The 11,743-nt window shown below is 40.8% G+C and overlaps 1 protein-coding gene across 1 annotated transcript in view; it reads left to right on the top strand.

The window, feature by feature from the left end:
• POLR1A (RNA polymerase I subunit A) overlaps positions 1-11,743 on the top strand; it is a 37,664-nt gene that overhangs the window by 292 nt on the left and 25,629 nt on the right. The window contains exons 2-12 of the mRNA XM_069856508.1: positions 1,940-2,144; positions 2,959-3,108; positions 3,195-3,302; positions 4,245-4,330; positions 4,438-4,547; positions 6,564-6,650; positions 7,711-7,813; positions 8,255-8,417; positions 9,835-10,008; positions 10,628-10,750; positions 11,497-11,724. Of these exons, the coding sequence (XP_069712609.1) occupies positions 1,940-2,144; positions 2,959-3,108; positions 3,195-3,302; positions 4,245-4,330; positions 4,438-4,547; positions 6,564-6,650; positions 7,711-7,813; positions 8,255-8,417; positions 9,835-10,008; positions 10,628-10,750; positions 11,497-11,724 (1,537 nt within the window). The remainder of the gene's footprint in view (positions 1-1,939; positions 2,145-2,958; positions 3,109-3,194; positions 3,303-4,244; positions 4,331-4,437; positions 4,548-6,563; positions 6,651-7,710; positions 7,814-8,254; positions 8,418-9,834; positions 10,009-10,627; positions 10,751-11,496; positions 11,725-11,743) is intronic.

Below are 11,743 nucleotides of genomic sequence, written 5' to 3'. Positions count from 1 at the left end.
CCTCACCAGCCCCTGGGCTGGGGGCGACTGAGTACCCCCCGGTTGGTGAGCGTTGAGGGGCTGCTGGTCTCTCTGGGGGCTCTCGGACATGGTCTGGCCCTCCCAGGAGAGCCCCTCGCTGGCACTGGAGTTGGGGGAAGGTGGCCATTTCCACGTGCTGCAGGAGCAGAGGCTGCGTGCCGCGCACAGCATGAACTCGCTTTGGGACGGCGAAGGCTGCACCCATCTGGGGGGGCTGCCCTGGAGATGTGTGTTGGCTCCTCCTGGTCCTTAGCACCAGCAAGACCTGCCACAGCCTGGAGAATCATAGAATCACTAGGCTGGAAAAGACCTTTGAGATCAAGCCCAGTTGTACCTGTCCACCACCAACCTGAGCACATCATCTACCCATCTTTTGGACATCTCCAGGGATGGTGACTCAGCCACCTCCTTGGGTAGTTCTGCCAGTGCTGGAGAACCACTTCAGTGAAGAAATTTTTCCTCTTGTCCAATCTGAACCTCCTCTGGCGCAGCTTGAGGCCATTCCCTCTCATCCTGTCACCTATCACCTGTCATTCTCATCCTGTAACCTTCCAGGGAGGTTCTTCTCCCTCTGGACTCGGCACTGGTGAGACCACTCCTCGAATCCTGTGTTCAGTTCTGGGCCCCTCACCACAAGAAGGATGTTGAGGCTCTGGAGCGAGTCCAGAGAAGAGCAACGAACCTGGTGAGGGGGCTGGAGAACAGGCCTTATGAGGAACGGCTGAGAGAGCTGGGGTTGTTTAGGCTGGAGAAGAGGAGGCTGAGGGGAGACCTCATTGCTCTCTACAACTACCTGAAAGGAGGTTGTAGAGAGGAGGGTGCTGGCCTCTTCTCCCAAGTGATGGGGACAGGACAAGAGGGAATGGCCTCATGCTCCGCCAGGGGAGGTTCAGGCTTGACCTCAGGAAAATCTTTATTATGGAAAGGGTCATTGAGCACTGGAACTGATTGAGTCGCCTTCCCTGGAGGTGTTTAAAAGACGGATGCATGAGATGCTGAGGGGCATGGTTTAGTGATTGATAGGAATGATTGGACTCTATGATCCAATGGGTCCTTTCCAACGTAGTGATTCTGTGATTCTGTCGTCTGGGAGAAGAGACCAACACCCGCCTCTCTGCAAGCTCCTTTCAGGCAGTTGTAGATGGTGATAAGGCCTCCCCTCAGCCTCCTCTTCCCTAGGCTAAACAACCCCAGTTCCCTCAGCCACTCCTCATACCACTTGTGCTCCAGTCCCTTCACCAGTTTCATCGTTCTTCTCTGGACATGCTCCAGCCTCTCAGTGAGGGGCCCAAAACTGAACACAAGAAGCCCTGTGCTGTAAGGTTGGGCTCTTTCCTTGGTGGGCACACTCCTGGCAACCTGGCCTGGGATCTGATCCTGAGTGGCTGTCACATAAGAGACCTTGCTGGCTTCAGGAAGGGGAAAATGTTCAGGTCTTTTAACCCCAGTGTTAACTGTTGCAGAGCTGAGATCTTTGTTGCAGCAGTTCTTTTGCAGCTTTTTTTCAGCAAGTTGTCATTCCTGGAGTTCTAGAGAGCCGTTGCCATTTCTTTAGTGTTGATGTGATGTTAGCATTGTGTATACTCAAGGATGTAAGGGTGTTGTCACCTAGGTGTGTTCATTGTTTTTATGTCTCCTTTGCTGTGTGAGAGGACACACAGACAAAATTACCTGACTTCTTCATGTAATAGCTGAAGATACGAAAGAAATATTTACTGTGGTTCGAATGATTGTACTCAGACAATTAAATTAATGATACAGGAATTATTTGCTGTGGTGTGTGCAAAGTGCCCTCAAAACCACGTTTTCATCAGTAAAATACTCCTATTGATACTGAATGTCAGCGCTTGTACCATTCAAGCGCGTATCATGTGGGTGTTTGCTGCCGCTGATTTTTGTTCTTTTCTTCCAACTTCAGGAAACTGAGTGTAAAACCCATAACAAATCCTCAGTATTTGGATAATATGGGAAATCCAGCTGTTAATGGACTGTACGACTTGGCTTTGGGACCTCCAGACTCCAAAGAAGTTTGTGCAACTTGCATGCAGAACTTCAGCAACTGCCCTGGTCATTTTGGCCATATAGAACTGCCTCTTACTGTCTACAACCCTCTGTTTTTTGATGTACGTATGCTTAGTTATTGTCTTACAGGTGAAATAGGTGATGGTGCTAAAGCCGACATATACTTTGTAGTCCTTGGAAATAGTAAAGGTGCCAAGATCTGCCTTCTCTCTAGGTTTAAGAGTAATAACAGTAAATGTAGTAGAGGTAAGTTGTTTTGTTATGATAGTTCAATACATGGAACCATAGAATCGTTAAGGTTGGAAAAGACCTCTAAGATCATGAAATACAGCTGTCAGCCCAACACCACCATGCCTATTAATCCGTGTCCAAAAATACCATGCCTACATGCTTTTTGAGCACCTACAGGGATAGTGACTCCACCACTTCCCTGTGCAGTCTCTTTCCAGGGCTTCACCACTGTTTTGTTAAAGAAATTGTTCCTAATATCCAGTCTGAACCTCACCTGGCACAACTTGAGGCCATTACCTCTCATTGTATGACTCGTTACTTGGGAGAAGAGACCATATCTTAAGTAGATGGCACAGTAAATCTTATTAGTTGTTTCCTTAATAGTCGTTTCACAGTGGTGTATAAGAGCAGTGTTGGTCCCAGAGTTGCTGTAGATGATGGCAGGCTTCTCTTCTCTCTGCTAGGCAGACAGCATGCAAGTGGTTTGTCTACAGGTCGTGCTTTGCATATGAGTTTGTGTGGTCGAACAGATTTTTGTTTTAAGCCCAATTCTTTATGATTAAACTTAACAGTGTAATTAATTATAGTAGCGCTTTCTTCAAGTTCAAACAAATCTATCTACCTGCTTACTGTGCAAGCTAGTAAATCTACCGGGATAACTTTTTTCCTCCATTTTCTTTCCAGAAATTATACCTTCTCATTCGCGGTTCTTGTTTAAATTGTCACATGCTGACATGTACTCGAGCTGTGGTTCACTTACTGCTAAGTCAGCTGAAGGTTCTGGAGAAAGGGTTGCTTCATGCTGTCCATGACCTTGAAGTCATTCTGAACAGGGCAAGTACTGTGTCTTTCCCTGTTCCCTTTTAAACTGATAGTCCTGTCGCTATAGAGCTATCCCAATTTTATTCTGTTTCTTTTAGTTTTTAGAGCAATGTGGGGATGCAACAGGTTCAGAAATTGAAGAAGAGTTAAATAACCACGTTCAGGAAATGTTACAAAGTTATCAAACAAAAGATCAGTGTTCAAACGTAAGTTCAATCAGTACTTCTAATGAGATCTCAAGTTTTGTCCTCTTAAAATAGTAATGTGCAGAAGAAAGTCTGTCTTTGACTGTGTAGACTCTAGATTTTGATCTGGACTTCTGAACTGTGTTATATTTAGAGGGCTTTCTGGGTGAAATGTCTGAAATAGAGCTTAAAAAGATTTTGTTTCCAGTTAACATAACCAGTAGGTTTCTGGAAAATACACTTGATGTAGAGAAATGTTTTGATGGTATAAATACCATATAGAAACAGTCTGATACTGCTCTCAGTGCATGGCCTACAGATTTTGATACTTCTGTGCGATGCTCCAGCTGTCTTGATCTGCAGAACATTTTTTGAGAACTTGTGCATCCAGCAAGTTTGCAGAATTACTTACAGTGAAATGTTTAGAAAGTTATGTAGTTGAATTCTGATTTCAATTTAAGTGCACTTTGATTGGCGTTGTTAGTTAAAGAAGAACATTAATGGAGGAGATATTTAATGGTGTAACATCTTAGAGCAGATTTGTTTGTAGGACAGGTTTAACTTATAATCTCTTGTTTCAAAAGTAACTTTAAATGCTGTAAATCATGTATTCATGAGCAGTCAAAAGAAGTGATATTTATCAATCTTCTACTTTCTGAAATTATCATTAGCAAAAAGCTTTAAAATTCAGTATTGACTTGAAAAATAAAGACTATTTATGAGATATATGTTAAAAGGAAGGTGGTGAGTATTGAGGGGTATATGTTTCTAGCAGATGTGGGAAGGTGATGGAAGAGAGATCAAGGCATGGATTAAATTGATAGAAGAATGTGTTTGCATTGATACTTATAACGTTCATGTTGATAATTAATGTTCATTGTGTAGTATTTAATGAATTCTTAATCTCAAATGTTTTAATTTATTATATTCATTATTTTAAAGTATCTTTCTTTCCTTTATCAGGTCAAAAATGTATGTGAGTGTAGAAATAAACTGATAGCGCAGTTCTGGAAAGCACATATGAGTTCAAAGAAATGCCCAAACTGCAAGTAAGTTTAACTACACAAGGAAGTAAATAGCTGGTGTAAAGTTAAATATTGTGAGCATTTGTTCTAACTTTTATCCAACTTCCCTGATTTTCTTTTTTCCCTTTAAGATCTAGGAGGTCACTAGTGCGAAAAGAGCATAACAGCAAGCTGACAGTAACCTATCCTTCCACAGTGTACCACAAATCAGGAGAGGAAGGCATTCTGGATGAGCCAGCAGGTAAAAATATGTGTTTTCTACTCAAAGACCTTTGCACTTATTTTCCTGTATTTAAGGTGCACAGATTCTTAGCGGTGCCTGTCCACTTATGACTTGTACATAAAAAATCTAAATGAAACAGTAAGCTCAGCAGTGGTGGAGTACCCAACTCCATTCGGTTTCTCTGTTAGCGAGTCTTCTGTGTGTGTGCAGCTTTAAGGGTCTGTATGTCAGGAAAAGAAGTACAAAAATGTAATCTGTGTCAGCTCTAGTGTCATTTTGGGACACTTCAGTTTTGGTGGGTAGTTGATTTTTCTGCTAGATTTTTAAAATAGGCTAGATAAAAATCATTAGGAGAAAGATGACAAACCTTACTTCAGATAGAAAAATCAGGTAATTCTAACTCTTATGGAAAAATTTCTTCTTGAAAAGGAAAAGAGAAAAGAAAGTGGATGACACTTTCTAGTCTTAATTAGCCTTGTGTTTGAATGATTTCAAACTTACTTTTTCCCTCTTGTTGTATCCTTGATCCTTTACACAACCAGGTAGAATTGAAGTGGATTTGTGTGAATTATCTAACCTTTAGAAAATATTTGTATAGAGAGCTGATTCTGTTTGCTAGTCTGTGGTTTAAGTACTAGATTAAATCTCTGGAGCTGTGGCTGAGGAAACACGATGTCAGTGATGGGTTTTAAAGTGGAAAGGTCATATCTTTGCTATCCATAACACCCTTAGCGTCCTATCTGTAACACCCTTAACATCCTGTCCATAACACATTGCAACAAAGGCAGGAAAGTTTGCCTGTCCCAGTGTTACTACTTGTGAGTGAGGACTACGATTTCCCTCCTTTAAATTGTAGGATACTACTCTGACCTTTCTATTTGAGCCCTTTTAGGACAGTCCAAAGTTTAGGGATGTGTTTTATTATGCTGATGCTGAAAACAGTTATTCTGGAGGGTCTGACGAGGTGCCAGGTTTGTAATACCTTGCCTTACCACAGAAGGCTTCAAAACCAAGCGTGTTCTCACAGAGTCTGTTAATGTTCACAGCTGAAGTACATGTAAGAAAAATCTTCCTCACGTCAGTGTTTGAGGCCATAACACCTCTTGCTTACTTTAATTGCAGTGAAGTCTCATATCTGATGAAATGGGATGGAAATACAGTACTGTGCATTTTGCATAGCCTGTGTCAGGGTTGCTCATAGTCTTGAGTCTTGGAGGGAGTACTTTTAACCTTGGCATTGATGCATTTGTGTTTAAGGGACGTAAAGGTTTTCTGCGTGAAGGAATGGGGAACTTAAGTTTCAGTGTGGAAAAACGTGACTTTCTGGACCTTAGCACAAAGAACAGTAGGAAGCTTTAGTTGAGGTCATTGGAGAATTGATTTTTCTCAAGCCATGAACTTTGGCTTCTGTGGGATGTGAGGGGGTGGCCTGCAAGAGAGTGGAAATTGAGACCTAAATTCTCTGTTTTGTTGGGGTTTTTTAAAAAAAGAGATCTTTCTGCTTTTCAGTAGCAAAACCTAACTGGAATATAACTAACCCAGCCTTAACTTAAAATATAGATGAGTTGCTGGTCGTTGCTATTGTCTTATCACTTGGGTTCATGAGAACCCTGATCTCACTGGTAGTGCTTAAATCTCACTTCTGTGTTCCCCAGCTGCAGATTGAATCTTGATTTGTGTTTTGGTCAGTAGATGAGATCATTTGAAGAAGGAGTCCAGCTCACTATTAGTGAAACTAAGCATACATTTTAGATTTTAAAATGGAGTTACTTGTATTGTTAACCACTAGTTACAGAAATGGCTTATTTTTTTCCATACTGAGAAGGCCATTACTTTAATGTGTTTCCTTTGGGGATATGGATTTAATTAATGATACTTCAATGTAAATGTCGGCCAGTGTATTTTGTATGTATTTCTATTCCTTCTCAGAGCTGGATGTGGTTATCATTGTAAGCAGACAACACTTTCAAAGTAACCTCTTGTGAATTTATTTATTTAATTTTATTATTTTAATTTTCAATTTTTATTTTTCAGCTATTGATGGAAGTCAGTTAGGGAAGAGAGGATACCTTACACCGATGACTGCCAAGGAGTACATCCGGGCTCTGTGGAAGAATGAAGGTGATGGCTGTTAAAAGCAATGTTACTTTGTCTTCCCTATCATTTAGTGGACAAAGTCTGCAAATGTTCTTGTATGAACATCTTGTCAAATCTTTGCCTTTTGCCTTAAGAGGTCCTGGACACGAGAGATTTCGTGGCAGGAGAAATGGTAGCTAGTGAATGTGGAGAGCTGAATTCAATTTGTAATTTGAACAGCTATTCCAGAATTATGGCTCCCCACAAATCATGATTATTGTTGCTAGAGAATTTGATGTTCATATAGGGCTGCACTTAACCCCGCGGTTACATTGGTCAGAGGCTGAGATTGTATTTAGTGACCTGTTCTTTCGAGTTTTTGTACTCTGAATCAGTCACAGATGGTAGCTGGAAACTTTCTTCCTGTTGATTTGCTTTTTCCTTGTGCTATACTCTATATTTCTGTTCAGAGTTGTTTCTAAAAACTCATGAAAATGATCAAGGGCAATGAAAATGATCTGAGGGCTGGAGCACCTCTCCTGTGAGGATTGAGAGTTGGGGTTGTTCAGCCTGGAGAGGAGAGGGCTCTTGGGAGACCTTTTAGCAGCCATCTAGTGCTTAAAGGGACCCAACAGGAAAGCTGAGGATAGACTTTTTAGCAAGGCCCATTGTGATAGGACATGGGCTAATGGTTTTAAACTAAGCAGGGTACATTTAGACTGGATATAAGGAAGACATTTTTTACAATGACGGTGGTGAAACACTGACACAGGTTACCCAGATGGGTAATGGAGGCCCCATCCCTGGAAACATTAAAAGCCAGACAGAACAGGGCTCTGAGTAACCTGATCTGGTTGAAGGCATCCCTGCTCCTGTAGAGGGGTTGGAACTAGATGACCTGTAAGGGTCCTTTCCAACCCAAAGCATTTCATGATTCTGTGATTCCGTTCTTTCTAAAGTATGCTTAAATATTTTTATTTTTAAACAAGCTTGCTAGTGTTTAACTTAGAGGATGCTTTTGGCGCAATTGACCAAATGCATCTGGGGGTTTGGGTTCCCGAACAATAGCAATGATAATAAGTTTATCCTTTCTGTATCTTTTTAGGTTTCTTTTTGCGTTATCTCTTCCCTGGGTCGGATCACCGTGACAGTTCAGGATTTAGTCCAGACATGTTTTTTTTAGATCTACTTATAGTTCCGCCTTCAAGGTAAAATTCCCCCCAAAATCCTGTATAGAAATCATGGAGTTTAGCACATATTTTTTGCAGGAGTCAGAGGTGTGAACACCTATGGTACAGACACTGGACTGCTAAAGTGTCAGTGTTTAAGAAATAATGAATAAAATCACAGCAGTAAATGATGATAAGTTTTATTATAACCTCAAATGACTTTGTTAAAGGATTAAAACACTAATTATAAAAAAATTTGTTTAGTATTAGTGTTTTGAATTATTATAGAATATTATAGCTGCATGTTACTGGTAGAATTTCTTGTTATTGATGAATTATTAAATGGTCACTGTTAGTGAGTTACTGTAATTAGTTATAGGGATTATTTTTCATGTGTGGGAGAATTGACTTGGACCATTTGATGTTTGTCATCCTACTTTTTGGTGGCTCTAAGATTCTAAAGGGATTTTCCGGTTGTAGGTATCGTCCTGTAAATCGTGTTGGAGACCGACTTTTTACAAATGGTCAGACTGTGAACTTGCAGGCTGTAATGAAAGATGCCCAAATGATACGGAAGCTCTTGGTTTTTATGGCAAAAGAACAATGTCAGCCAGTAAAAATTACAGAAGAAGAAATCCAAACGGTAAGATTTACTAGTTATCTTGTCCTTTGCTTTTTGGACGTGTGAGTCAAGGTCAGGTGGGCTCATGTTTAACCTGTTCCAATAACAGCTTTTGCTTGTTTGTTGGAGTATGTGCCATTGGAGATGTGCTTTTTTGCTCGTGCCTTTTCCACTCACCTGCCTGGTGCAAAGAGGAAAACATTTTACGCGGACTCCTTTTATATTTTTTCATTATGATTTTTTGTTTTTGATTACTGCATGTGAGACATAATGGGCTCCGGTTACTGGAGACTGAAATACATGTTGCACAACCAGTTTACAATAAAACAGTTCCACCATCTAATCAAATGAGAAATGATGGGAGAAAAATGCCACTTTATTTTTTAAGTGTAGTAGAGCTAGTTGTAGTTGTGATTATTTTTTGACCAATGTCTAAATACAACAAAAAAAAATCACAAATAAGATTAATTAATAACAATTCTTGCTTACTGCTGAGTAGTTCACATGGTCCTGTAGTGGTAAATAACAGTGTATGTCACTATGCCTCCTTTCATATTTATTCACCATTTTTTTTAGGCCTCTCTTCATATTTATTCTTCACTATGAGGGTGGTGAGGCACTGGCACAGGTTGCCCAGGGAAGTTGTGGCTGCCCCATCCCTGTTGATGCTCAAGGCCAGATTGGATGGGGTATTGAGCAGCCTCATCTAGTGGGAGGTGTCCCTGCCCATGGCAGGGGGTTGGAACTGAATAATCTTTAGGGTCCCTTCCAACTGAAACCGTTCTATGATTTTGTATGATTATTGAGGTTTTTTTGACACTGGACTTCATTTCAGCTGAACTTGATTTACATCCTAGGTGTAAAACATTTTGAAAACATTTTTAGTTACTCAGAATTTCACCACCAGGTGGAGATAAGTTCCTAAAATGTTTAATGTGACCAAAGGTTAATTAATTTCTGATGTGACTGGTGTACTGACTTCTAGACTATAAAACCAAAGTGCCATAGGTGATAATGGCTCTTGGATTGACATTATTTTCATCTAAGAATAGGACTTTCTGGTAGCACAGTGATTTGTAGCAGGGACTGACTAACCAGTAACATCTAATTTGGAAAGAGGACTGGTACTTACCGGGAGATGACTGATGAGTGATCATCTCCTAAAATGCCACTGGTCTTTGTAGCTGTGGTGTTTGGAGATCTCCCATCCAAGTTATTTTCTAAAGCTTGACAGCAGACCTGTCTGAGGCACTTGGCTCTAATAATTTGAAAGTTAAATTTACATTGTTAATGCTTTTTTTTTTTTTTTTAAATAGTGTCTTTAATGAGGTGCAAAATAGTGGCCAATGTTTCCTTTGCTATTTAATGCTATAATTTCAGCCTAGTAAATAGAAGGTATTTTTTGGTAAGTCCAAGTTTATAATTTCTGTTTCTGTAGGAGACAGGAGAGGATAATGAACCATTGGACCGTTCTTTCTTGACAACGATTCCAGGCCAGACCCTTGCAGATAAGCTGTACAATGCTTGGATTCGACTGCAGAGCCATGTCAACATTGTATTTGATAGTGACATGGACAAACTAATGACAGAGAAATACCCTGGTATTCGTCAGGTAGGTAGCAGGCACAATCTTAGAGGCACTAGACTGTGTCTGTTACAGACAGTTAAACCAAAAGAATTTGATGGAAAAGGAAAAAGCACTTCCCCTGTGAGGACAGGCTCAGATACTTGGAGTTGTTCAGCCTGGAGAAGAGAAGGCTCTGGGGAGACCTTATAGCAGCCTTCCAGTACTTAAAGGGAGCTGACAAGAAAGCTGAGGAGGGGCTCTTTATCAGGGAGTGCAGGGACAGGATGATGGACAAGTGGTTTAAGCTGAAAGAAGGGAGATTTAGATCAGACATCAGTAAGAAATTCTTTTCCTGTGAGGGTGGTGGGGCACTGGCGCAGGTTGCCTGGAGAAGTTGTGGCTGCTCTGTACCTGGAGGTGTTCAAGACCAGGTTGGATGAGGCTTTGAGCAACCAGACCCAGTGGGAGGTGTCCCTGCCTATGGCAGGGGTGTTAGTACTGTATAATCTTTAAGGCCTCTTCCAACCCAAACCATTCTATGATTCTATGAAATATTTGTGCTTAGTATATAGGCTTTTTTGTGACACTCATCAATATAATATCAGGAGAATCCATCTGCTGTGGTATGCTTTCATATTTTAATTATTAAATTCTGTTTTCAAAGCTATTAGAGAAAAAGGAAGGACTGTTCCGCAAGCACATGATGGGAAAGCGTGTGGATTTTGCTGCTCGATCAGTCATTTGCCCTGATATGTACATCGGTACCAATGAGATTGGCATTCCTATGGTAAGAATAAATAAAGGAGTATTTCGTTTTGGTGCAGCTGAGGACTTAACTATGCTGTAATACTTCCAGCTACATAGCAAGTGATTTGAAATGTACAGATTATCTGACTCATCTGGGCTCTTTCCTCCCCTGTGTGTCATAGCCATATGATACCACTCTCAAAAGAGAACAGCAGGAAATTCTTACCATTATGCTCAACACCATTTCTGGGAAAGAGGATTAAAAGAAAGAAAAGTTGTACTTGCTTCCTGGGATTGTGAATTAGTGCAAACTTTATAAGTAGCTTGAAAAAAGCCTCAATAATGTCACCAGCTTCATTCTTTCTTAATGATTTTTAACCACCCAGAGATGACACCAAGCCTGAATTCAAGCTTTTCAGTGTAGCATCTTTTCTGCTTGCCTCTCTGGTAATAGTGGACCTGGTGATAATGGGCTTTTTCCTCTTTCTTTTTCTTTGCAGAATCTGAAATCATGCTTTATTTTTTTTAATTGAGTTTCCTAATTGAGTTTTCCTTTTCCACTGCAACAAAAAGGGCGTATTTTTTTTGTATTTTTGTGGCAGAGGATTTTAAAACAGAGATGTGTTTATTTGACATGACAATAGAATGAGGGTGCATCCAAGAGCTTAAAGTAATCTATGTTTATATTGTATGAATGAACTTTTGACACTGTTTTCTCAGTGGCTTCGTACCATATTAAGCCAAAGATGAACAACGACTTATTTCTCTCTTTTCCCCCTTGTCTAGGTGTTTGCTACCAAACTGACTTATCCTCAGCCAGTCACTCCCTGGAATGTCAAGGAGCTAAGACAGGCTGTCATAAATGGCCCCAAGGTTCACCCTGGGGCCTCCATGGTCATTAACGAAGATGGATCTCGTACCGTGTTGAGCGCGAGCAGCCTGACCCAGAGGGAAGCCATAGCTAAGCAGCTCTTGACTCCTTCTTCAGGTGCACCCCAGACAGGACTGAAGATTGTGAGTATGACAGAGGGCT

The sequence above is a fragment of the Phaenicophaeus curvirostris genome, chromosome 4, assembly GCF_032191515.1.
Source record: "Phaenicophaeus curvirostris isolate KB17595 chromosome 4, BPBGC_Pcur_1.0, whole genome shotgun sequence".
Classification (NCBI taxonomy): Eukaryota; Metazoa; Chordata; class Aves; order Cuculiformes; family Cuculidae; genus Phaenicophaeus; species Phaenicophaeus curvirostris.
This window is presented reverse-complemented; position numbering and strand designations above follow the sequence as displayed.